General features: G+C 41.6%; 1 protein-coding gene across 3 annotated transcripts in view; it reads left to right on the forward strand.

Moving 5' to 3' along the window:
• Positions 1–26,041, forward strand: part of cacna2d2a (calcium channel, voltage-dependent, alpha 2/delta subunit 2a) — a 573,469-nt gene that overhangs the window by 29,777 nt on the left and 517,651 nt on the right. For all 3 annotated transcript variants that reach the window (XM_034166295.1, XM_034166292.1, XM_034166294.1), the window contains exon 2: positions 11,700–11,781. In XM_034166295.1, the coding sequence (XP_034022186.1) occupies positions 11,700–11,781 (82 nt within the window). The remainder of the gene's footprint in view (positions 1–11,699; positions 11,782–26,041) is intronic.

Below are 26,041 nucleotides of genomic sequence, written 5' to 3' on the forward strand. Positions count from 1 at the left end.
ACAGGAAGAAACCTCTAGCAGAACCAGGCTCAGGGAGGGGCAGTCTTCTGCTGGGACTGGTTGAGGCTGAGGGAATATAAAACTAACCAAATCTAAATGCATTTAAAACAATCACAGTCGAAACCTTTATCACTGTGAAAACAGATAAGTGTGTATAAAGCTAACTGAATCTGAAAGTAACTGAAAAACAGGTAACTGAACATAAATTAATGCAAAGATATGCAAATTGTTAAATGAATATAAAGCTAGCAATCTAAAATGTACTTAAAATCACACTATCTGAATCTAAAAATATATTTTTCACTATGAACATAATTTCATGCAAAGCAATAGCTAAATGGATATAAACCTAACAAAGTAAAATTGTAAAATTGACATAAAATAACACTATCTGAATCTAAAAATGTATTTATTACTATGAAAACAGTTAAGTGTATATAAAGCTAACTGAAAAACAGCTAACTGAACATAACTTCATGCAAAGCTATGTGACTAGCTAAATGAATATAAAGCTAGCAATCTAAAATTTACTTAAAATAACACTATATGAATCTAACAATGTATTTATCGCTAAGAAAACAGTTAAATGTATATAAAGCTAACTGAAAAACAGCTAACTGAACATATAAATTCATGCAAAGCTATGCAATGAGAGAGTTAGAGAAGTAGAAAAAAAATCATGCCAGTGGGGGGATCAATTTGTGCAAGTGTTAAGGTGCGTTAACGCTTGGCCGCCCCACAGTGGTGAGTGAACGGTGCTATTGTACTAGTACCTGACGTGGCAAGTTTATTTTCAGGCGCATTTAGAACAAAATCTGGTCAAAAATGAGTGCATGTCAGTGATGGTCCTTGGGGCAGCAGAAGCGTTTTACTGATCGACTGTTTTAGGATAAATGAAACCCGATTCTCTAAGTCCCAGCACATTCGCCCCTCACCTAGTCTCATATGTGTGGCGTCACTGAAGTGAGCGGGCACACTCAGCATTCAACAAAGAGCACAAAAGTTTTAAAAGCACATTATCACACTGCTTCACATGAAATATGCAACACACTTTTATTTTAATCACACACATCATCAGCAGTGCATTCGATGTTTCAGAGCACAGTGCCGATGAAAAAATAATAAGCAGTAGACAGAGGGGTGGGAACAACCCCCCAGAGAGTAAAGATCCACTTTTGAAATAATTTTGCAAATACTACTGCTAATAATAATCATCATAATAAAGAGCATATTTTGACCAACTAAAACATTCAATTAGTATCACTCTGAGTACCCGAGTTTTTCTTCTACAATTCTGTGCTAAGTGGAATTGAGGAACAACATAAAAAATGGTTTTCTTATCTTTGAAAAAAAATGGATAGGAGTAGCTTTTATTAAAGATGATCTTTGGTTGCAACACCCCCCCCCAATGCATGGCAGAGCTGTTAACTTGTCAAGCATGACCATGACAATGACAATGATTTATTCTCTAGAAAGGCACCCATGGTGGGGCATGAGAGAACTCCATAAGGTACACAATACATACATATAAAATAACAAATAGAAGCATGCAATCACAGACAGTACAGGCGATTCAGACATACACAATAATAAAATAAAATAGAAAAGAAAAAAAAATAAAAGGAATGAGAGGAAAAAAAAGAAATAATAGTAATAATAATAATAAAAAAATAATAATAATACTAATAATAATGATATTCAGTTTACACTTTCTATATGGAGAACCAAATTTGTTCAAGTAGATGTTAATTACATGAGGTACAGCTTCATAATATACAATAATAATAAAATATAAGTAGATTATGCCACGGTGTGAAGAACTTTATACAAGGGGAAAAAGAAAGGAAAAAGAAAAAAAAAGAAATAGGTCAGAGAGTTAGTGTTTTTATGGGCTTTAGCCACATAATCAGGGTTCAGGAGATGGTACGACTAGAAATAACTAGCAACACTCTAGCCAACGTATTTACAGAGAACTAAGCATATATAGTAACTAAAACTAAAGTATGTACAGAAAAAAGGAGCCATTTGCTTGACTAGTGTCATATTTGGCTGTGAGATTAGACAAAACCAACAGCTGAGATTACTACCTCTAGAGAGGTGATAGGACTAGTTTAGGGCGACATTAAATTTGTTAATAATAATGGTACAGAACTTAGCAAGGCTCGAAAGCCCTGAGGTGCAATTTGAATTAAATAGTTCTTCCATTTTCAGGGTATTGGGTCTCTTAAGGAAATATTTATTAAGATTTTTTTTTTACGTTCAGCTTCGAAGAAAAGACATTCAAAAATATAATGGAATTCATCACCAATGTGACGCCTGACACAAAGTGGACACAACCTTTCATGTCTAGGAATAATATTGGTGTAACGGCCTGTTATTACTGGCAACTTGTTGTTATTACATCTGAATTTGGTCAAATTTGTCCTTTCCTTAAAAATCTATTAAACGCAGATATTGCTGTAACCTTGGGGTATGCTTGAATATTCTGTATGATAAGTAGGCAGTTGAATTGTTAATTTCCGACAACAAGGTTTGTTAAAAAATGTCACTGATTTTCTGTGCGACCGCTTTTTTGAACCAAGAGGGATTAATATCTTCTAATATCCACTATTTCTAGTTTATCCTCACCAAAATTGAACTCTGGTTTGTTTCTTACTTTGCCCCACGAGAAAATTACAGTTTTGGTTTTATAATAATAATAATAATAAATTTTATTTCTAATGCACTTTTTGTTTGATACCAAACCTCAAAGTGCTACAAGGGCAAACAGAGAAAACAGATAAAACAACAAAATACAGCAATTTCAACAATTTAAAACAGTGTATAAAAAAGTAAGAAATAGCGAACAGCATTTAGTCCATATATGCTTTTCTAAAAAGGAAGGTTTTAAGTCCTTTCTTAAAAGCATCCACCGTCTGTGGAGCCCTGAGGTGGTCCGGGAGAGCATTCCACAGATGGGGAGCTGCGGCCTCAAAGGCTCTGTCGCCCATAGTTTTAAGCCATGTCCTGGGCAGGAGCAAACGGTGCTGTTGGCCAGACCGGGTCCGGGTTGATTTTTGTGGTGTGAGCAGTTCAGTGAGGTAAGTGGGGGCTGCACCGTGCAGAGAGTGATGGGTGTGCAGAACGATCTTGTATTCTATACGGAGGTAAACAGGGAGCCAGTGGAGGGTGTGGAGGATGGGGGTGATATGCTCATGTTTCCGCACCCTCATCAGGATCCTGGCAGTGCTGTTTTGAACATACTGGAGCTTTTGAAGGCTCCTGCCAGGGATCCCAATGAGGAGTGCATTACAGTAGTCCAACCTGGAGGAGACAAAGGCATGGACAAGCTTCTCTGCAGCAGGGAGGGAAAGGGAGGGGCGCAGTCTGGAAATATTTCGTACATGAAAAAATGAGGTTTTGCATATGGAAGTAACGTGAGCATCAAAGGAGAGCTGGGGGTCAAACTTAACCCCCAGGTTGGTAACAGAGGGAGAGAGGGTAATGATGTGGCCAAAGAATGAAACAGAGGTGATGGGGGAGGAGTGTAATTGATTTGAGGTTCCGTTTTGGATGGCTTCTGTTTTTGAGCCATTTAGCTGCAGAAGTTTTGACTCATCCATGCCTTGATCTCCTCCAGGCAGGAGCTGAGACGGGTGAGGTTGGCGGAGAGGGGGTTTGAGGGAGAAATCTTGAAATATACACTCAACAAAAATATAAATGCAACACTTTTGGTTTTGCTCCCATTTTGTATGAGATGAACTCAAAGATCTAAACTTTTTCCACATACACAATATCACCATTTCCCTCAAATATTGTTCACAAACCAGTCTAAATCTGTGATAGTGAGCACTTCTCCTTTGCTGAGATAATCCATCCCACCTCACAGGTGTGCCATATCAAGATGCTGATTAGACACCATGATTAGTGCACAGGTGTGCCTTAGACTGCCCACAATAAAAGGCCACTCTGAAAGGTGCAGTTTTATCACACAGCACAATGCCACAGATGTCGCAAGATTTGAGGGAGCGTGCAATTGGCATGCTGACAGCAGGAATGTCAACCAGAGCTGTTGCTCATGTATTGAATGTTCATTTCTCTACCATAAGCCGTCTCCAAAGGCGTTTCAGAGAATTTGGCAGTACATCCAACCAGCCTCACAACCGCAGACCACGTGTAACCACACCAGCCCAGGACCTCCACATCCAGCATGTTCACCTCCAAGATCGTCTGAGACCAGCCACTCGGACAGCTGCTGAAACAATCGGTTTGCATAACCAAAGAATTTCTGCACAAACTGTCAGAAACCGTCTCAGGGAAGCTCATCTGCATGCTCGTCGTCCTCATCGGGGTCTCGACCTGACTCCAGTTCGTCGTCGTAACCGACTTGAGTGGGCAAATGCTCACATTTGCTGGTGTTTGGCACGTTGGAGAGGTGTTCTCTTCACGGATGAATCCCGGTTCACACTGTCCAGGGCAGATGGCAGACAGCGTGTGCGGCGTCGTGTGGGTGAGCGGTTTTCTGATGTCAGTGTTGTGGATCGAGTGGCCCATGGTGGCAGTGGGGTTATGGTATGGGCAGGCGTCTGTTATGGATGAAGAACACAGGTGCACATTTTATTGATGGCATTTTGAATGCACAGAGATACTGTGACGAGATCCTGAGGCCCATTGTTGTGCCATACATCCAAGAACATCACCTCATGTTGCAGCAGGATAATGCACAGCCCCATGTTGCAAGGATCTGTACACAATTCTTGGAAGCTGAAAATGTCCCAGTTCTTGCATGGCCGGCATACTCACCGGACATGTCACCCATTGAGCATGTTTGGGATGCTCTGGACCGGCGTATACGACAGCGTGTACCAGTTCCTGCCAATATCCAGCAACTTCGCACAGCCATTGAAGAGGAGTGGACCAACATTCCACAGGCCACAATTGACAACCTGATCAACTCTATGCGAAGGAGATGTGTTGCACTGCATGAGGCAAATGGTGGTCACACCAGATACTGACTGGTATCCCCCCCAATAAAACAAAACTGCACCTTTCAGAGTGGCCTTTTATTGTGGACAGTCTAAGGCACACCTGTGCACTAATCATGGTGTCTAATCAGCATCTTGATATGGCACACCTGTGAGGTGGGATGGATTATCTCAGCAAAGGAGAAGTGCTCACTATTACAGATTTAGACTGGTTGTGAACAATATTTGAGGGAAATGGTGATATTGTGTATGTGGAAAAAGTTTTAGATCTTTGAGTTCATCTCATACAAAATGGGAGCAAAACCAAAAGTGTTGCATTTATATTTTTGTTGAGTGTAGTTGTGTGTCATCAGCATAGCCTTGGAAATTGATTCCATGCTTGCTGACGACACGACCGAGGGGAAGCATGTTGATGGTGAAGAGGGTAGGACCAAGAACGGAGCCCTGGGTTACCCCGCAAGTGACTGTGTGAGGGCTGGATTTTGCCTCCCCCATGGCTACGCACTCAGTCTGTTCTGTGAGGTAGGAGTGGAACCAATGAAGGGCAGTGCCGGAGAGATCAATGTAGTGGCGGAGACGGTGCAGGAGAATGTGATGATTAACAGTATCAAACGCAGCAGAGAGGTCGAGAAGAATGAGGAGGGATGTGGAACCGGAATCAGAAGCCATGAGCAGGTTGCTGGTGACTCTGATGAGAGCTGTTTTAGTGCTGTGAGAAGGTCGGAAACCAGATTGAAATTTTTCATATGCAGAGTTATATTTGAGGTGAATGTGAAGTTGGGAGGAAAGAGCTTTTTCTAAAATTTTGGATATGACTGAACGCCTCTAAGTCAGAATCCTGCCTAGACGAAGAAGCGCCGTGGATTTTCGGTTGGCCCCTGAGAGCTGGGCCTCCCCCCGGGGGGGGGCACAGTGAGCAGAGCCGCTCATGACTGGACTGGGGCGCGGCCGGATATGCGACTGCCCCTCTCCTCCCACGCAACTCATGTTTGTGGAGAACCTGGTGCTAAATCACTTGCAGACTACCTGATTTTACTTGTATTCACAGAAAGATGCCACTCATTACAGTATGAAAACACAGCTATAGGGCCTTTTGCAGTTCATTGGCACTTTCTGCCATGACAATGGTGTCATCAGCATATAATATTGAGAACATTTTCAAATAAACTTCAATATCATCATCACTAAGATGCGCCCTAAAGTCGCCTGCGAGCTCCTTTAGACCGCTATATCTCCTGCTGATAAAATCGTTCAGGTAAATAGCAAACAGTAATGGTGATAAGTTCTCACCCTGTCTTACTCCAGTGTTACATGAAAATAACTCAGACTTGACATGGTTATTTAGTACACATGACTTTGCATTTTCATAAAGATTATATATCACCGAGATAAGCTTCCCGTTTGTTGGGAAGGTGTCGTAACACGGACCCACAACAGGGGGCGCAAGTGAACGGACAATGGATAAGAAAAGGAGTAACAATTTAATGTTGCGAAAGTACACAACGGAATACAAACAGAAATAACAGGTGCCAATTGTATACAAGAGGACAGTGGGCAGGCTCGAAGATAGGAGACCTCTGATGAACGAGGAGCCGGGGCCCACACCGCTTCCACCACCAACGGCCTGAAGAACACCGGAGCCGCCAAGTCCTGAATCCCCAGGTGGTCTCTGTCCTCCGTTGTCGGCCCTGGTACTGCTGGCAAAGAAGAAACAGAAGGAGGTGAGTGTGAGTCCTCACACCCAGCAACCTTTACACTCAAAGTCTCTGGGAGGGAAAACCTCCACCTCCAGATACGTTTCTCTCGTGCAGCTCCTGTTGGTCCCTCTTCTGGATCACCACAGGAATGCGGCTGCACACAGAACAAAGTTTAGACAATCGATAAGTCAGCAGAGAAATTACCTTTGTTTAGATGATTTCTCGGCGAGAGGTGGAGTTGTGATCCGCTTCTTGTAAGGAGGTTAATGAGAGACAGCTGGTGAGGTTGACAGGTGACAGCTGTCACTTCCAATAGCTCTGGCGCCCTCTCATGCTTGAAGCCCGCACTCCAAGCAGGGCGCCGACTGGTGGTGGTGGGCCAGCAGTACCTCCTCTTCAGCGGCCCACATAACACCGTTTATATTATGTGCAATTAACTTAGACCATAGAGATGATCTGTCGACTAAATCAAACGCTTTTTTATAATCAATAAAAGCGCAATACACCTTCTGACTGTTTGCTGGTAGAGACTGATGATAGAATGTAAAACAAAGATATGGTCCATTGTAGAATAGCCTTCACGGAAACCAGCCTGCTCCTCCCCAATAATCCCGATAGCATCTAGGTAACTGGTTAGCCTAGCGTTAACAACTGCTGTAAAGCATTTACCAATGCAACTAAGTAAGGTTATACCTCTGTAATTATCTGGACTGTTAGGACATCCCTTGTTTTTATATAGAGGTTTAATGAGGTCTATCGTCCAATCAGATGGGATACAGTCTGTCTCTAACACAAGGTTAAAAATTCTACAAGTAGTAGTTCCATACATTCAGGACTGTTTTTTATGAACTCATTTATGACATGGTCTAGTCCATTAGTGCTTTAATGTTTTTGAGTTTTCTTATTTGGCGTCTAACTTCATCATTTGTAAAATGTTGGTTTAAATCTTCATTAATAGAGTGGCATATATTCCTTGGATCGAATTCTGGTGAATTGTTTCTGTCATGCTTCTGTCCTAATTTTTCAAAGTGTGCTTTAAAAGTTTCAATTGATATTTTACCTGTTGTTTCCTTACTTCTTTGGGCATGTTTTAGCAAATTCCAATAGTCTTTGGGTTTGCTGCGTTTTAAGTCTCTTAAGCGTTTTTCAAAGTCATGGCTGAATTCTTTCTTTGTTTTACGGTTACGTTTCTTTAATTCCTTGCATTTAGCTTTCATTTTACTTTTCAGGTATTCAGTTGGGGCTTTTCTGTATTCGTTTTTAAGTTTAAAATACTCTGCTCTTAATTTTTCATTTTTCTTTCTGAACCAAGGTTTGTGGTTGTCCTAACCTTTGTTCTTTTCATGTTACTTATGGTCGTCTCTCTGGCTATATTCTCAGATCTGGCGGGGAGCAGGTACAAATCACACAGGGTTTGGGAAAATTCATCCATTTTGGATTGTGACATATTGCTTACATCAAAGTTAGCAATAGTTTCAGTTATGTCATGCACATGTCTAATATTAAAAGAATCTAGATATCTCTGTTTACAACCATCAAACCATTTAGTTTTAAAAATAGTCGGATTCATGGTCATTTCATTACTGATACAAAGTTCTGTTGTGCCATTCGTGTCAATAAAGGTATGTTTCTTGATTTTGATTTTGATTATTATCGAACAAGTCTACTTCAAAGTCTAGAACATATGGCATTAGCTCTGGGCTTGCTACAGCGTAATCAATTGTACTTTTGTTATCACGTTGTCCGGCCAATCCCTTGGTCTGCACCACAGCGGCCGTTAAGAATATTTACTCCTACACTTTGACAAAAATCTATCATTTTATAACCATTGTTGTTAACATGTTTATCCTCATTATATCTTTCATTGCATATATCTAGTGCATTAAGGTCGGTTTTAACATTGCAAATCTCAGTCGACATTTCTGTTAAGCCACATGTTTGTAAGATGGTCATCCACAGTTGGAAAGTCAGGTAGTAAACCTGTGCGAGAGTTCCAATCACCTAATAAAAGAAACGGTAACCCATATTTAACGTGTAAATCAAGACAGTCATTCGCAAGTAAGTCAAAGGCATCAGGGTTGAAATATTTAGAGCCTTCGTGGGTGATATACACAACACCAACAATGAATTCTAAACCAAGGACTTCCTTTTCAAACTTTAGCCATAACACACATTCACTATTATTGTTCTCGATTTGCTTTATATACTTAGAAAATTGCTGTTTATATGAAAAGGCGATTCCATGAATACCGCCATAGGGATGGTCCTTGACTTTTTTCTGGAGTTGAATACATTTGTAACCTTCGATAACGTGTAAAATTGTCCATCTTTGTTTCGGTTAGACCGATACAGTCATATTTATCTATATACTTTTCAAAAACTCCGTCATTCCACTTTGAGTGTAATCCACAAACATTTAGTCCAATAAAACTAATTCGGTTATCCTTGTCATATTTTGCACAGTAGTCGTAATCGAATATCGCATAGTCCGAGGATATATCCGTGTTGTTGGATAAGTCTGTGGCTAAAGCCTCGAGTTCCTAAAACTTGAAGTATATTCCAAGGCTATCCACTTTGTCCTCACTCCATCCGAGCTTGTGGAGATCCTCGGGAGAGTCAGTCACCTTCCGCACCTCTCTATCACCCTCCTTCACCACACTGAATATCTTTCCATCGATAGACCAACTCCTGATCACCCGCTCATCCTCCTTCAGCGCCTTCATGAGCCGGATGCGGAGCTGCGTCAGGTCGTCGTTGAGGAAGACGTCTCGGCAGCCTTCCTTCTTCTTCAGCTCCCTCTTCGCCTTCATCACCGCTGCCTTCGTCTCGTGTCTGATGAACCTGGTGATGATGGGTCGCAGTTTGCCGGCTGGGCCGGGGAGGCGGTGGCTGATGCTGATGTCCCGCTTGTCGATGTCGACACCAATCTTCTGCGCCAGTTCCACGACCTTCTCTGTGGTGTCCTCTCTCTCCGACTCCGGCAGCCCGTAGATCTTCATGTTCTCCTTCCTGGAGTACTGCTCCTGCCGGTCGAGTTCGAAGTGCTGGAACTGCACCTCCTGCTGCATCTGATCGACCTTCTCGGTGAGCCGCACCGATTTGATGCCCTCGATGCCCTCAAGTATCTGCTTGGTGGAAGCAGATACTGCAGCGCAGATGGTCCGAGTAATCATGGGCAGCATCTGGCTCATCAGGTCCGCGATCAGGTCGGCATTGTTCGATGGTGGATGCTGCTGCTGCCCATTCCTTTGTTGTTGCTGGCTTTGTTGTCGGCATCGGGTGCCATGCTCATGGCCTGGGTGATGCGTCTGTGTGGGTTTGTAGTGCCTTAATTGAGGCATCTACAGATGTACTGACCGCTTCTCTAATGCTTTCCGCGATCTGGTCTTCTAGACCGTCTCTGCCGCTACTCTGAGACTCAATCGTAGCCAGAGGTTCAAATCGCCCGCTTGTCGCCATCTTGCTTCAGGCCTATCCAAACAGCTAACCGCTAGCGAATAACTTTTAGTATTGTCTCTGGTACACTCTCAGCTACTAACAAGCCAATTTTGAGTTTAAACACCATCAATGCTTCTTATAGAATCACAAACCCAAACACAACCAATGAGTCAACACTTCTATCTTTTTGCACCCTGTCCACTGCTGTAAGGAAGAGTCATTATCCTTCACAGCATATAGTGGTCTAGCCATGAGGCAGACATCCTGAAAAGGAAAGCAGGATTGACTTATGGTTTTGATTTATAAATCGAATTAATCCAGATAGAATAACTACATTAATGTCAACTCTGTCATTTGTACAAAGTGAAAATATAAGGCATATCTTTTAATTTTAAAATAATGCACTAATTCTGAAGTTTTGAACTTTAACACACACAGATGCCCAAAGGTATTATGGCTAAACTGAGCCTCCGCTCACGCTGATTGGTTGATTCATTCATTCTATGTAAAAACTAACACAAGTTACTGTAACACGTGTTGGTGTTTACAAATAAATGTGCTTTTATAAAATGTCATTTTTTTATTTATAAAAAAAAAGCCATTTGCAAAACCAAAAAGTCTGTTTGTTAAGATTCAGATCAACAACCGGGTGATATAACCAGGTGCCATTCTCACTGCCATCCAGTAGATGGGTCAAAATGCATAGAACACTGCCATCTACTGGACATGTAACTTGTGTTACTAACTATGCAAAGAAACATTAGTGGACTAAATTTAGCAGAAGCTGATTGGTCCGCTGATGATTTTTGAAGTTAGCTGAAAAGATAATCCGCTAACAAAAAAGTTAGCTTCGCTAAATAGCGGTTAGCGGATTAGCGGAACTGTGCTCACCACTGCAAGTATCTGATTGGGAATCTGTATTGGCAGATACTCACTATGCTATATGGGCTACTTGCCTTGTGGCTAATAGATCTGACCCCTAATTTCCCAGCATGGCAAGTGGCCTCTAGGGCTAAGTGTAGAGCCCAGCACAGGGACATTTCTTCCCTATCTCACAACAACCCCTTCTAATTGGTGTTCTTTCAGTTCATTGGCAGTTTGAATCCCTTTTTCGCTTTAACAGGAGTCAGTGAAAATCTTGATCCATTAAGTCGTTTGTTACTTGCAGAGAGATGCACAGTGATGAGCTGCAGCCGCTTGATCTTTTAATTCTAAACTTGGCTCTGTCTAACAGAGATCAACTCCTGCTTAGGGTGCACTTATGTCAGACCAGTGCAGTTTTATTGCAGAGTCATCGATTCCAGGCTAGTCAGGCACAGTCACTGCCGGTCCTTCTAGGGTCGAGCAAATATATGCAAGAAAGGGGGAAGATGGTGCGGATGAGTAACACAGACATGGGGAAAGATGGCACAGGGACATGTCCTGATCGAGGTCCAGAAAGATGGAGTGTGATAGTCTGTTAGAAGACAGACACAAAGAGTAACTCACTTTCTCCAGTCTCATTTGTGCAAGAACAAAGTCAAACATTGGAAGGTGTAAGACATATGAATTATCTACCTGCTGATACAGATAAAATGTTTCATATTTATTTATTTTACAGAATGATTCACTGGGCCGGGCGCATCGAGAAGGAGCTGGAAAAGGTTCTGCAACACGTCACCGGGACTCAGCAGATGCGATCGGTAAGTTGACGTCATGCTGTCATATGATGCGCTGCTTTTTCCTGCATTATTAATCAAGATTTCACTGTGTGAGGTTACACAGCATAAGCTCCCTTGTGTGTCTGTGTGGCTGCGTATGTGCATCTGAGTGGATGCTGAGCACTGCAAAAAATGTCCACTGTAAGAAGACTTCAGGTTTGTGTCCAATGAAAATTAAGTCATAGACAGCAGAGCAACCTCTAACAACATTATCAGTATTCTGATTTATTTTTTTATTTTTTTTATTTTTTTACCCAAGGACAAAATATGGTCATCGGGTATTGCGAAGGCTTTGCGTCCATCTGCCCTTCCACCCGTCCGTCTGTCCATCTGTCCGTGTTCAGCATAAGTCCAGTCCTAATCGTCCTAGAGTCTTCAAATTCACAGGGAACATTCTTGGGGCCCAGACCTTGGACAAGTTCAAGGATGGCTAACCTTGAGCTATTCTAATGCCGTGTTCACACCGGGTGCAACCAGACGCCCCACCACCATCGCCTGGTGTGTCGCTCTGCTTTTGCTGCGAAAATTCACCCCAGTGCGTCATCAAATAGGAGGAGCTTCCATTCGCTCGCCGGCTGCGGTTGTCAGTCAAGTTAACATGACAGACATTAATCACACGGAGCGAGTTGTTTTGGAAAGCTGACAAACGTCATGAGACGTTCCCAATTCAGGGAGCATCATTATTTGCTGCAGGTGCTGCGTCTGGATGACGGCCGTTTTCAGCGGTCCTTCCACCTCTGCAGGACCCAGTTTGAGGACCTCCTGTGCCGTTCACGCGTGAACATGTAAACAATTAAAAAAAAAAACTTGGCTGCCCCTGCTGTGGGTCTGCTCCTCACTCTTCCCCCAAAAACTCTGTCATAATTGTGTTTAGAAACCAGTCACCATTTGTTTTATTATACATCTGTGTAGTTAATAAATAAAATAATCTTCACGGACGATTCGCTTGCGCACACACGTGAATAAAAAAAATTCCGCTCCCCCTGCTGAGGGGCTGCAGCTTGCTCTTCCTTCAAACTCTGTCATAATTGTGAAATAAAGGACAAAAGGGTCATAAGTCCTGCTCACAGGCTGGCTGCCAGAGACAGGACATGTTCACATCCAACTCAGTCAAACTCCAGACATCTCCACGTCACTACATATCCAGTCCCTGATTGGTCATCGCGGCACGACATGACGCAATATCGCGCCACAAATGCGCCAATCGCTCAAAATCGCTTCACTCGTGTCACTTCATTCGCGTCCATCACGTTGCGCTGCATGACTTGGTGCCACAATGCCTCCTTCCATAGGGATTACATGGCAACCTGTTGCTCGCGTTGCGCGCAGTGTGAACGCGGCTTAAGAGTTTAAAAAGTCACATTCTGTTTCCTATTGTTATGCTCATACGGCCGACCTTATGTGTTGCCCCTGAGGCAGCTTTGTTGTGATTTGGCTCTATAAATAAAATAAATTAAATGAAATCAAATTAAATTATTTCCTACTACTTTTTACTCTTTATTTTACTTTGTCTTTTATTTGTTTTATTGCCTGTTGTAATTTTATTGTTATTTTTAATTCATTTATTTACGATTGGGGGTTACTTGGTTCCCATTTTTTAATTATGTACAGCACTTTGGTCGACTGTTGTTGTTTTAAACGTGCTTTAGAAATAAAGGTTGAGTTGAGCTGAGTTGAGGGTATTTTAACGTTGCATTATATTTGAATACTTTTAGCATTTAGTTGAGAAAATCCAAGAAATATTAATACCAGTGCTCATGACAGATTTTCAACACACAAGACATCTTTAAAGACTGATTTGAATAAGCAACAGTCCAGAATCAGTCCAGTCCAGAGAAAATTACAGAGATTTTCAGAGGCCTTGACCTATATCCAAATAGGGTCAGAGGGCCCACTTAACACTACAGTGTGTAGGATTTAGAGGTGTTTATAAGCACCAATAGAATATAGTATTCGTAACCAACCATCTGTTCACTCATGTATAATTCCATGGAACAATGAATCGGTGTGTTTTCATGAGGTTAGAATGGTTCCTTCATATCTACATGGGAGCAGGCATGGAGGCCGCCATGTTGATACAGTAGCCTAAAAAGAACATATTAACTCTGTTTTTCCTGTTTTGAGGAATCAGTGTTTGCTCCCTGTTCACTGCATAGTATACAAATAATGAATGTTTATGAGTTCAGTGGAACATAGAATGTAAAAACATTCATTATTTGTTTTATATAATGGCTAAAATAGATCCTTGTCATTTGATATTTTATTAATTTAGAAACAACAGAAATGGGACTTAAATTTTGGTGTTCAACTGCTGCTAAAGTCCAGTTTGTAACGTGTAGTCCATTGATGCTGTCCACTGACTTCAGACTTCCATTAAAAAAAAGGCTTTGTGTAGTTCCTCAGTCTAGCCAAAAATCATGTCAGCTTTTCATCTGAACAGCTCTTCATGCATCCAGACGGCTTCCAGCGGAGTGGATTTTGTGTGTGTGTGTGTGTGTTACGAGAATTAGCAGCATCAGTTAGCTCAATCAAATCATTGTCTTGGTAGAGCCGTTACTCTCCGCGCGTGCGCGGACACACACAACTGGGTCGGTGCTTGTGCGCGCGTGTACTACCAAAAAAAAAAGACTGTGTACATCCTTAGTGCAGCAAAAAAAAAAAAAAAAAAATCACATCAGAAATTAGTCCAGCTTTTCATTCTAACTTCCTATCAACAGCCTCTAGACAGCACAGTGGATGTTTTGTGTATGCGCGCGTGTGCGTTGTGTGTGTGCGTGCATGTGTTGTGTGTGTGTGTGTGTACATGGACATGCATGTCTGTGTGTGTGTGTGTGTGTGTGTGTGTGTGTGTGTGTGTGTGTGTGTGTGTGTGTGTGTGTGCAGAGTGCAATGGTACCAAACGTATGGAACCAAATTTGCACTCTAAATGCAGTGCAACATAAATGGGATGAATTAATCCATGTCATGTGACATACAAAGCACCAATCAAAGGACAAGTATCCACTCAGCTGTTATATAATGGTTGTTAGTGTGGGCTAACAAGTTTAAGAACGCTTATTTTTGTGAAATAAAGGATCATACATAGTGCTTAGCACAAAAAAGGCAAGGGAGCACAAATCCCCATTACGAAAAAAGCGAAAACGTAAAGACAAGAAAAATAGTGATCGGCGACAGTATCTACATGAACACTGTACTTGATATCACATGTCTATCTGGTGTCTCCAACTCCTTCATTAATTCCTTATTTGTGCTCCTAAGGTTCTGGTTGCCCTTTAGAACAAAAGGCTAATTTGTCTGGTCTGTATGACTCCAAGCTGCTTATGTTTTTGTATAACTGAATGTACAGTTGCTTGTGGTTGTTTGCCTTTCAGCACAGATCTGCAAAGGGATTTGGCACAAATTCCCTTCCTGACACAACTCCAGTTTTACCTGGAGAAGCACACACAGCCCCCGGCCTTCCACAGAGGTCTCCCATCCAAGCACTAACCAGGACCCGTGCTGCATAGCTTTGGAGATCTGACAGGATCAGGCTGACACAGAGCAGACTGGTTGTGTACAGTTGGTGGCTCTGAGGGATGCACAGGATTTGTGGAGTTACAAATTTTGCTTCTCATGCTGCTAAAGCTTTAAAATTTTTTTCTTTTTTATTCTTTCCTGCTATAAAATACAGGATGATAAGCTGTTAAATGGACTGCATTTACTCATATATATATGTGACATTGGTTGCCAGAATAATTCTGTCAAAAATACAGTAAAAAACATGTAAATACCTTTACAGAACAACCTGTAAATTTTATGGTACAAGGTTGTTGTAATTTCCAAACAAATTATTACACTTTAAACCCTGTCAGTCTAACAGCATTTTTTTGTGTGTGTGAAATTAACATTGTCTTTCTGTTTTCAAACCAATTGTTTCTATAGAATTTAAATGCAGTTGTTACTTGTTGAACAGTCAATGATATTGTGTTGTGTTTCCCCATTTGTTCAGGGCCACCACAGCATGTTTGGCATGGGTTCTACATGTTGATGTGGTTTTTCTAACACAACTGTGGCTTTGAGTAGTCTTGAATCTGGGATATTTTGCTTGGTAGACAACCACGCTTTCTTTTTGCACCACTGTGCTGTCACATAATAGGAACTACTCTAAAAATATGTAGTGAAAATGGGTATTAACAATGAAATTGTTACTAGAGTCCTCAGTTTATTTCAGTAATATTAGTTTCTTGTACATCAGACGCACATAAAAATTCAGTAAGGTATGTCTTCTATAATATATTCCAATTCTAAATTAGAACTCTACTAGTGTATACTAAGGTAATTCTAAATATCTTAAAAAAGAAGAGTAAAATAGAAGAGCAGAATAGAGTAGAGCCACTTGGGTGCCTGGTCTTGAGAACCAGGGAAGGTAGGTTAATTGAATGTATGTTATTGATTGTATATGTATATTGCTGATGTATGTATATTGCTGATGAATTAAGTTCTAACAGGATTTGTGGGCAAATTTGTGTGTCAAAAAAGTAAGTGCATATTTTACATAAAGTACCCTTCTTCGGCATCTACCAATACTATCTCTGTCATTTATCTAATGCTGGTGGAGATTTTTTCAACTCAATTCATGGAAACCTGGAAATTTCATTAAAAAACGTCCCCTCCAATACAAGGCTCAAAAAAACATAAAAAAGATAAAACCACAGAAAATGTATTCCTATTTACAGTTACCTTATAAAATGTCTGACCTATATTTAAAAGGGTTAAAATTAGGTACTGTTTCAACAGTGGTGTGTGGCCAGATTTAGAAGGGATTTTTGGAGAGATGAATGCATCAGAGTTAGGGACGCACCGATCCCGACACTAGTATCGGGTATCGGCCCAATCCTGTATGTATTTACTTATACTTGTAATCATGAAACTGCTCCAATACTATACTCTAAGAAATAAAACGTTGAATTTAATTGATAAAGTTAAGGTAATTTTTCCACATAAAATTGTCAGTTAAGTGCGAAACAGTATTGTAGGTCAAATTAATTAAATCAAATGAAACATTATTACTTAAATCCCTAAAATTAACAATTGCAAGTATATTGAAAATAATAGTATTAATTACATTTAAAACCCCTGTGTTTCATTTCTTAGGGTGCACCCAATATCCCTTTACAGCAGCGTGATGTCAAGCTCTCAATGCAACCCCTTAGCAGGCAGAGATCGCAGTTTGGCAGAACTGTCCACTTTGCCCATGAAGTGTTTGATGCTGTGAGCTTTTCATCTGTTTTCTGCAGCACAGCTCAGAGTTGTCGTCTCTGAAGGGCGGTGATGGCAGCACACCTGCACTGAGCTTTACAAAGAAATTTTTACTTTTTTTTCTTTAAAACTCTGTGCCGCGCCGTGTGGGTCTTCGCTAAAAGCAGCTGATCCACACGCATTAACAAATGCCAATGCTTGATTTCTTCCTCCCAAATGTGCCTAAAATCTCTTTCTGAGGATGACATGAAGTAAAAAAAATGCAGAAAAACATAACAAAAAAGTCCCTACCTGTCAATCTGGTGGTGGTTTTCCATAAATATAGTGCAGCAGCTAAGAGAATATTTAGAGCAAAATCGTGCAAATGGTGATACAAGCACCAAAGTTGGCACAAATACTCCTTAGATATTACTCTTTTGAAAAAAACAACTGGCCACTTGAATTTGTGTGTGGCGTTGCAAAAAGCAACACGTGGTGCATGTGTCGCACCCCCACCAAAACACATGCAGTGTATGTGTGTTTTGCACCCCCCATGCATAAAATGCTTATATGTATGTACAGACATGAACACATGCAGGGCTGGACAGCCAGGTCAGAGTGCACACAGCACGGGGAGACGCCTCCCAGCTGCTGACCAGAGACACAAATGATGGCTCAGCGCACAGGACGTGTCACAGTACAAAAACAGAGACCACAGCCGGGACAGGTATATTAATAAGTACTACACTACCTACATACAGAATTACATAACAAATAACGAAATACATAATGATCACATAACAGGCAACCAGATTGACACATTAGTCTGTGCACTGAATTGACAGGGGGTGTGTCTGCCGACAGCAGCTGCTGTTGAGATCTCTGGTTCTGGACGTCCCAGCTGGGAAACATGTTCATGAACATGTTTTGAAGGACATGAACTTACAACTGTCCACTGTGACATGCGTGTGTCTGCTTGCTGTTCTCACGGACATACATGAAAGCATATATTGCTGTTGTGATGGGCTGCAGCAAGCGAGCGCACGGCACGCGCATTGACAGGCTGCCCTAGGTGAAACGGACAGTCAGATCATAACACGCAGCGGGCAATCTGAATGTCACGTCACCCAAGTGAGCTCTGTTCTACATGATGCGGTGTCTGTCCTGCGGCGCTCTGTCCACAGGACACGCGTGTCTGCCGGACACATGCGTGGGGACATGATAAGGGACAGATGTGGACATGAGTGCACTGCTTCATTCATGTCATGTCATGTCATGACTGTACGTCTGTGAACATGCGTCATCTACAGAGGAACAGATGGTTCACACTTGTGCTGTTCACTCGATAAAAGTGATTCCATGCAATGCAGTGTTTTTACGGTGTGTGGTTTTATTTTTTTTTTAAATACGTTTATCTCTTTGTTGATTTCAGGCATTTTATGCACCTTTTATAGGACAGCGATGGTAGTGCAGTGGTAAACTTTCTGGCTGTCAGTCATAGCTTTTGCAGGTTTGAATCCTGTGGGTGGCATGTAGTTTTTCCTTTTTGTTCCCACAGCAGCTGCACGATGTAGCTGCTCGCACTGTGTTCCCTCTACGATGGTTTTGTGCGTGCTCACGCACAGTACCGTCCCGATGTCAGCTCAGTGTTTTTGTAGTTTGCTCATACGAGCTGTTTCGCTGTGATTCGCCCTGATTTGTAATTATTCATACCATGTGTGAAGGTATGTAAACCTATGTCTGCACTGGTAGGTAAAATTTGATGACATAGCTTCAGAAATGGCAGCAGGATGGATTAGTGGTTAGCACTGTTGCCTCACAGCAAGAAGGCCATGGGTTCAATTCCTCCCTGTGGCCTTTCTGTGTGGAGTTTTCATGTTCTCCCCGTGTTTGCGTGGATTTTCTCCAGGTGCTCCAGTTTCATCCCACATCCAAAGACATGCGGGTTAGGTGGATTGGAATCTTTAAATTGTCCATAGGTGTGCAAGTGGGTGTGAATGTGTTTGTTTGACTCTTTGTGGCCCTGTGACAGACTGGCATCCTGTCCTGGTTGTACCCCGCCTCGCGCTCTGACTGCTGGGATAGGCTCCAGCTCCCCGCGACCCTTGATTGGACTAAGTGGTTGAAGATGAGTGCGAGTGTGTGAGCTTCAGAAATGGAAACAAAATAATTTAAAAACAACAACACTTAAAACATACTAAAAAGTAAAAGAAAGCAAGAATAAGTGTAATGGCCCAGTCACACAGCACTTAACGAAGGGCAACGAAGCCCAAACGAAACAAGAAAACTGGACTTTCTTTGGCTTTTGTTGGCATCGCTTAACCTTTGCTCAGCTTCATTCCTGCAGCTGGCGCTTCGTCAGGATTTTTAAACTGCTGAAAAATTTGAACGAAGGGCAACAAAAACCTCAATTTGTCTGTATTTCATTTTGCTATCGTTCTTGATGTTTTTTTTTTTATTGTTTGCTTAGTTTTTGTAACAGTGTTTAGTTCAACTTCATTCGACTAGCTGAATGTTTTCAAACAGTGCAGAAGCTGGTTTGTGATCGCTGCTGCTGCCACTGCATTCATGTACCGTCGGAAATTACAGGGCAAACTCAGTCTATTTGCTTGGATTTTTTTTTATCTGGGTGGGGGGTCAGCTTCAATGGGCTCAGGCACCTTATATAGGCCACAATTAATATTATACGTGGATACAGTTAATTATTTTGCCACAAGCAACTGCTGAATTTGAAACAACAAAAAAGTATGTAATTTCCGACGGTAGTTGAACACAGCGTCAGTGACAGAAGCAGCTCCTGCGTGCGCTTATTATTTTTTATTAAATATAACAATATGAGTCTAGTAATGACAGTCCAGCCCTTCTGTACATGTGGCAACAGGTAGATGATTCCGATGATTATCTAAAGAGCTGTTCCGGAAGGCAGAATTCATGTTGTGGATCAGCTGCAGCTGGTGGAAATAACCGCACATGTGAATGTCAATGCGCATTCACACGGACTGATCAGTTTACTGCTCTGATATATTCAGTCATCTTTACACTTATATTTATTCCCTGTTTTGACAGTTTTCTGTTATAAATCAATATATATGGCTTAGAACATAATACAGTGATACAGCAGTGACCACGGCACACCAGATGTTTGTTTTTTTTGTAATTGGAGCAAGATGGAGCACGCAGCGTGTTGACAGACAGTGTGGATTCTGATGATGAAGGAAATGATCCCTCTGTTGTTCTGGACGAGGAACCAGAGCAGGTGGTCCACGGACGTGCACACAGATCTCCACAGCTTCTGTTTGCAGTTTCTCCAGGACTCAGGCGCTATGAGCTCCGTCCCAGCACCGAGTCCTGGAACTCAGAGATGCAGACACCCACTGCTCCAGCTGTGGCTCCAGGTGCGTTTCGTTTAGTGTTGAGATCAACGTTAGCTTCGGTTTTGTTTAGTTCCTCTTTCATTCCTTTTGTGCTCTTGCTTCACAGGCTATCTGGTGATAAAACTCTTTCGTCCACCTTTTTCTCAGTGAATTGTGACTTTTTTACTTTTTTCCCTTTGTTCAGGAATCATCGTATTCCATGTGACTGGGCCATAAAGTGAGAAAAAACACACATTTATTATCGAAACAGTTGATGTTTTTATGTTCAAAAGTTAAGTGATGATTCAACAGGTTGTTTCAACCCAGATGGATACTTAAAAAAAATCCAAAACCAGTACGTGTTTGAGGATTCTGACCTAGATTTCACTTTTCCAATACTTAGTATGTGTAAAATTCAGGCACTTCTTTGTATATTGAAAGTTGTTGTGAATTAAAGGCTTTTGAGTGGCAATACACTGAAAAAAGTAAATTGGGTAAATCTGATTGGCAGAATGTTTACCTGTTTCACACAAGTGATGGCTCCATCATTCAGAATGTGGCATTTGTGACTGCGTTATTTCATGGCGCTGTGTGCAGCATGTGTCCGTCTTGCTGTTGAGCAGATGGTGGAGCAGAGTGTGATTGACACCGTTTCCTTAGATTTCTGCCGTGTGCACATTCATCGTGCTTGCGGGGTTTGTAATGCACCCTGAAATAAATGCTTCATTATTGCTGTATGGGTGAGTGTGAATCACTCAGCCGGTACGGAGCCTGTGGCAGATTTAGTGTTAAGGTAAAACTGTTTAGTGTGTCCGCTGTGAGCACTGTGGCTGCACTGATGGATCACAGACAGGAGGAAGTGGGTTGGCAGGGATCATGCTGGTGGAACGGTTAGTTGGCAATGAGGATACAAACTGACGACTGACCATTTTAAACCATCATTTGTCCTCATATCTCCTCATCTCATACAAAGAATTTTGTATTTCTTAGTATTTCCACTGAGCAATATGAAAATTCAGTAAGGTATATCTTATATATTATATTCCAATTCTAAAGTGGAACTATGCCAGTATATAAAGGTATATCTAAATATCTAAAAATGAAGAGTAAATTAGGAGAGTAGAAAAGAGTAGAGTAGAGCCACTTAGGTGCCTGGTCTTGAGAACCAGGGATGGTAGATTCCTCAAGTGACCAAACTATTTTCAGGGGGAGGAGGAGTAACAGGAAGACAGAGGACAGGAAGGAGAGGAACAGTAGCAGCCAGTAAACCAGTATTGATCAGTATGTCTGTTATTTATATTGCAAAGTGTTTTTCTTTTTTGCTTTCACTTCTCATACTCTGTGTGCTTCTTACCCTGTGTGCTGCTATACAATGCTGCTGGAACCTCAAAGTTCTATCTAATCTATTCTAATCTAATCTATATTGAAAGTTTGCATGCAGGTGTGAATGTGTTTGTTTGTCTATATGTGGCCTTGCAACAGACGGGTGTCCTGTCCAGGGTGTACCCCGCCTCATGCCCTGTGACTGCTGGGATAGGCTCCAGCATCCCTGTGACCCTTAATGTAAGTAGTTGAAGATGAGGGAGTGAGTAAAGTTAACATAAAACAAGCTTATTGTATTTAATAAGAATAATTTTGCATACAGGAATTATTTGATTTATCTAAACTTAAGGTTTGAAGGCAAGTGATTTTTTCTCAAACTCTGTGTGACTGAGCCACAGCTGTAGTACTTCCTTTGTTCCATCTGCTTTACTCACTCAGTCAACTCTTGGTTGGCTGAACACACTTGACAGTGTTTATGAGGTGTTATTAGAGCAGTCATAAACTGAAAATAATCCATAGGATCATGGAGTCATGATGTCTGAGCTGAGGTCAACTCAAGCATCTCTTTGAAGAAACAAGGAGCCGGAAGGTCTGAAATCTCTGACTCCACTTGTTAGTGAATGTATTGTTTGCCTCATCTTGCTAAAAGCTGGGTGTTTTGTGACATTGACATGATGCTAAATTCTTATTTAGCTTCTGTGGGGTTTAAGCTGATTTACACACAAAAAAAGTTGCTGGAGATTTCAGATTTCTTTGTAGGGTTCACCCAAGAGAGCGAGGCCATAGGAAAGTTCCAGTGGAGCCAGTCTTCCTCTAGATATGTTATCTCCATCCTAGTGATGTCTTCTGTTGGCCTCCCATATGGCCTTGTGTGTGTACGTGTGTGCTGGGCTGACATTGTGCTCAGACTGGGTGTGAAAGAACATTTATCATGGCCCCAAACAGGAGTCGTCACAGGGTGTGCTAAATGGCCCAGCATGCCTAGAAAAGCCATTTTCTAAATGGATGCCTCTCTATACGTGTGTCTGATCGAAATCTTCCCAGGGCTATGCTGGGCTGGTAACAAGATTGCCTCCCTCTGCGCTCCATCCTCTATCCTCTTCATGCGCAGTTTATTTTTACAAAAAAAAAAAAAAAAAAATGCAAAGTGTGTGCAAATTATTTTTGAGTTTGACATGGAAAGAGACAAAAAGGAAGTTAAATGTAAGATTAACTTTTGTGTTCCTCTCTTGTGAAATAAAAGTTCTGCTGTAGGGCCATGAGTGAAAGACGGAGGAGAAAGGAAACACGGGGAAAGAAACGTTTGAGAGAAGTACAGAGGACTACCACACACTGACTAAGAAGCAACTGGTTGCTCAGTGCTCAGACATCACTAGAAGGAAGTTACTCTCGCAGTTGGAGATTGAACGGCTCCAGCAGAGTGATAATGGGTCTCAAAAGCATGAGGAGGAAGAGCAGCAGAACATTGACAGTGGCTTGGAAATGTTCATGTTTCCATCCCCTGACTTGTCTGAAGAAAACTGGCAATAAAACTGATTATTATTCACAGGTTTTATCAAGTTTTAGTGATTTGCTTTGTTTGAGTTTGAGGATGATAATTTTAGAATTTTTTTATTCTTTATTTCTTGTATTTAAAATGGCATAAACAAATTAAAATGTGTGAAATTCCAAGTGTTCCAATACTTTTGGAGGGCACAGTATCCTAACCTTATGATGAGTGCAAAATGAGTGTGATATTATTACTGTTTTGTTTAAGAATGTTTCATGTTGCTGCACTTGGTGTCAAATCATAGTCATATCGTTTATCATATTGATATGAAAATTCAGTCAGTTATATCTTCTATTATACATTCCAAATCTAAGGTGGAACTCTACCAGTGTTTATTAAGGTACACCGAAATATCTTAAAAAAAAAAAAAAGAGTAGAGCCACTTAGGTGCCTGGTCTTGAGAACCAGGGATGGTAGGTTGAAAAGCTTTTTTATCCCATGGGAACTCTCCCTACCCACGTAAGCGGCTCAAGAATATGGACAGCATGTATATAAGTGACATTTATATGACAATATTGAGATATGGAAAATTTGGCCATATTGTACAGCCCTACTGTAAACTAACTAAAAACTTTGAATATTAATTTACATCTACATTAAAAAAAAAATGCTTAAAGTGGCAGAGGGTTAAGAGAGCTGTAATTGGAGGGGGGGGGGGGGGGGGGGGGGGGCAGCTGAAAAGCAAAAAAAGAAAGATGCTTAAGGGAAAATGAGGAAAATGCTTAAAAGGTGGGTGGTCTTGGGGGGGCCAGAAGCTAAAAGGTTTTAGTCATGCTCCCAAGAACCATTTTACTGAAAAAAGTCTGAAAGACCTAAAGGACATGTTTAGATGGCGAGGAGCTTTTCCAAGTATGTGAAAGGCAAATAGAGAAAAATGCTTAAAAAGGCGGGGGATCTGGGGGATCTACCCCCCCCCCCAGAAGCTGAAAGTTTTTTGCCATGCTCATGCTCTCCTGAAGCATTTACTGAAAGTCTGTAGAACCTAAATGACATCGCTCGTTCATGTCTGCGACAAATTCCTTTATTTTGTCACATCTTTATATAAACGTTGCAGAAAAAGAATTATATCACAGTGCCAGTTTTTTACCAATGTTGTGCAGCCCTAACCCAGTAGCTGGGGTAGTGTACAGGAACACCTGCACAAATTAAGGACTAGATGTGCCAAAGTCAAAATGGAAAATCTAACAAAATGTGGATGAGAAAAGCAGAGCTAAGTTACTGTGGGTCCTGGAAAAAACATGATGTGCATTGTTTCTGTAAATGTGATTTGATAATATATAGTCTCGAGCTGTGTATTAGTCAACTTTTTTCCATGGTCTAGTGCAGTGTTTTTCAACCTTTTTTGAGTCGCGGCACCCTTTTTATATTTACAAAATCCTGCGGCACACCACCAACTAAAATAATATTATAATGCTATTACCTCTGGTTTTGCGCAAAACCCAATTATCGCAATAGAAAATCGATACAGAAAACATCGCATTTCGAAAATCCTCAAGCATTTTGCCCTCTGATCTCAAGTAGGGCTGTCACGATTAGAAATTTCTGGAGACGATTAATTGTCAGACAAATAATTGCGATTGACGAATATATTGTCTATTTTATTTTTCTTTTTTTCCCCTTCTTTATATTCTACTATTGTAGTATAATTACACAACTCTGGAAGAACGTTTGGCTTCTGTGAGTGGAGAAACTGGGAATGGTGCAACATTGTTATTTTTATCTTCATTTTACATACAGTCCCAACTTTTTCTGATTTGTGGTTGTTTCTTTTGCATTTCTGAAATTGTTTCTCCTCATCAGTCACGTTTTGTGCTTAAACACTACATTAAGCTCAAGATTGAACAAATAAATACCTTTGGAAAATAACAGCTGTTAAAGTTCAGAGTTCTCACCTGCTTTTTGTGATCTGTGCGTCTGAACATTTTTTTGCGTGTATCTCAGTTCATTCATATATTCTCATTTTTTAAATATGTTTTTAAAGATATTTGACCGTTTATTTCATCTCATGATCTCATAAATTCAGCATACAACGCGCACATGGTGTGAACAGGACGGTAACGGCAGAATCACACCTTTAGAGAAAGTTCAGAGAGAAGTAAAAGCTTCACGTTTTCGTTTTGTTAACATGTTCACTCCATTTAAAATCCTCTCTCTGCTCCGCGCTCGCTGCGCACTGAACGTGTCGCGCCTGCATTCAGGAATCTCCCTCACCCACCCCCTCCCCTCCCCTCCCTCACCCACCCCCTCCCTCACCCACCCCCTCCCCTCCCCTCCCTCACCCACCCCCTCCCTCACCCACCCCCTCCCCTCCCCTCCCTCACCCACCCCCTCCCTCACCCCCCCCCTCCCCTCCCCTCCCTCACCCCCTCCCCTCCCCTCCCCTCCCTCACCCACCCCCTCCCTCGCAGTCTGCAGCCTGTTAACTCCGCGCGCGTGCACACACAGGCACAGACACACACACACCGACAGCTCCGCATTTTAGACGGCTTTTGAAGGAGACGGTACTGTTTTAATCGGCCGTCAGCCTCCTTGTTATTGTCCCGCCTTAAGACGAGAGCGAGGCTGCAGCACAATGACGTCAGATTCTGAGTCGTTTTATGCTTTGTGGATAAAATAAATAATTCACGGTAATCGCGAATATGAAAAATAATCGCGAATATGAAAAATACCCACGGCACCCCTGACGATCGATCACGGCACCCTAGGGTGTCGCGGCACCCCGGTTGAGAATCACTGGTCTAGTGTTCCAAAATCGAAATAATCTCTGTCATAATACCAATGCTTGTAGAATTGCATTTCT

The sequence above is a fragment of the Thalassophryne amazonica genome, chromosome 3 (assembly GCF_902500255.1).
Source record: "Thalassophryne amazonica chromosome 3, fThaAma1.1, whole genome shotgun sequence".
NCBI classification, from domain to species: Eukaryota; Metazoa; Chordata; class Actinopteri; order Batrachoidiformes; family Batrachoididae; genus Thalassophryne; species Thalassophryne amazonica.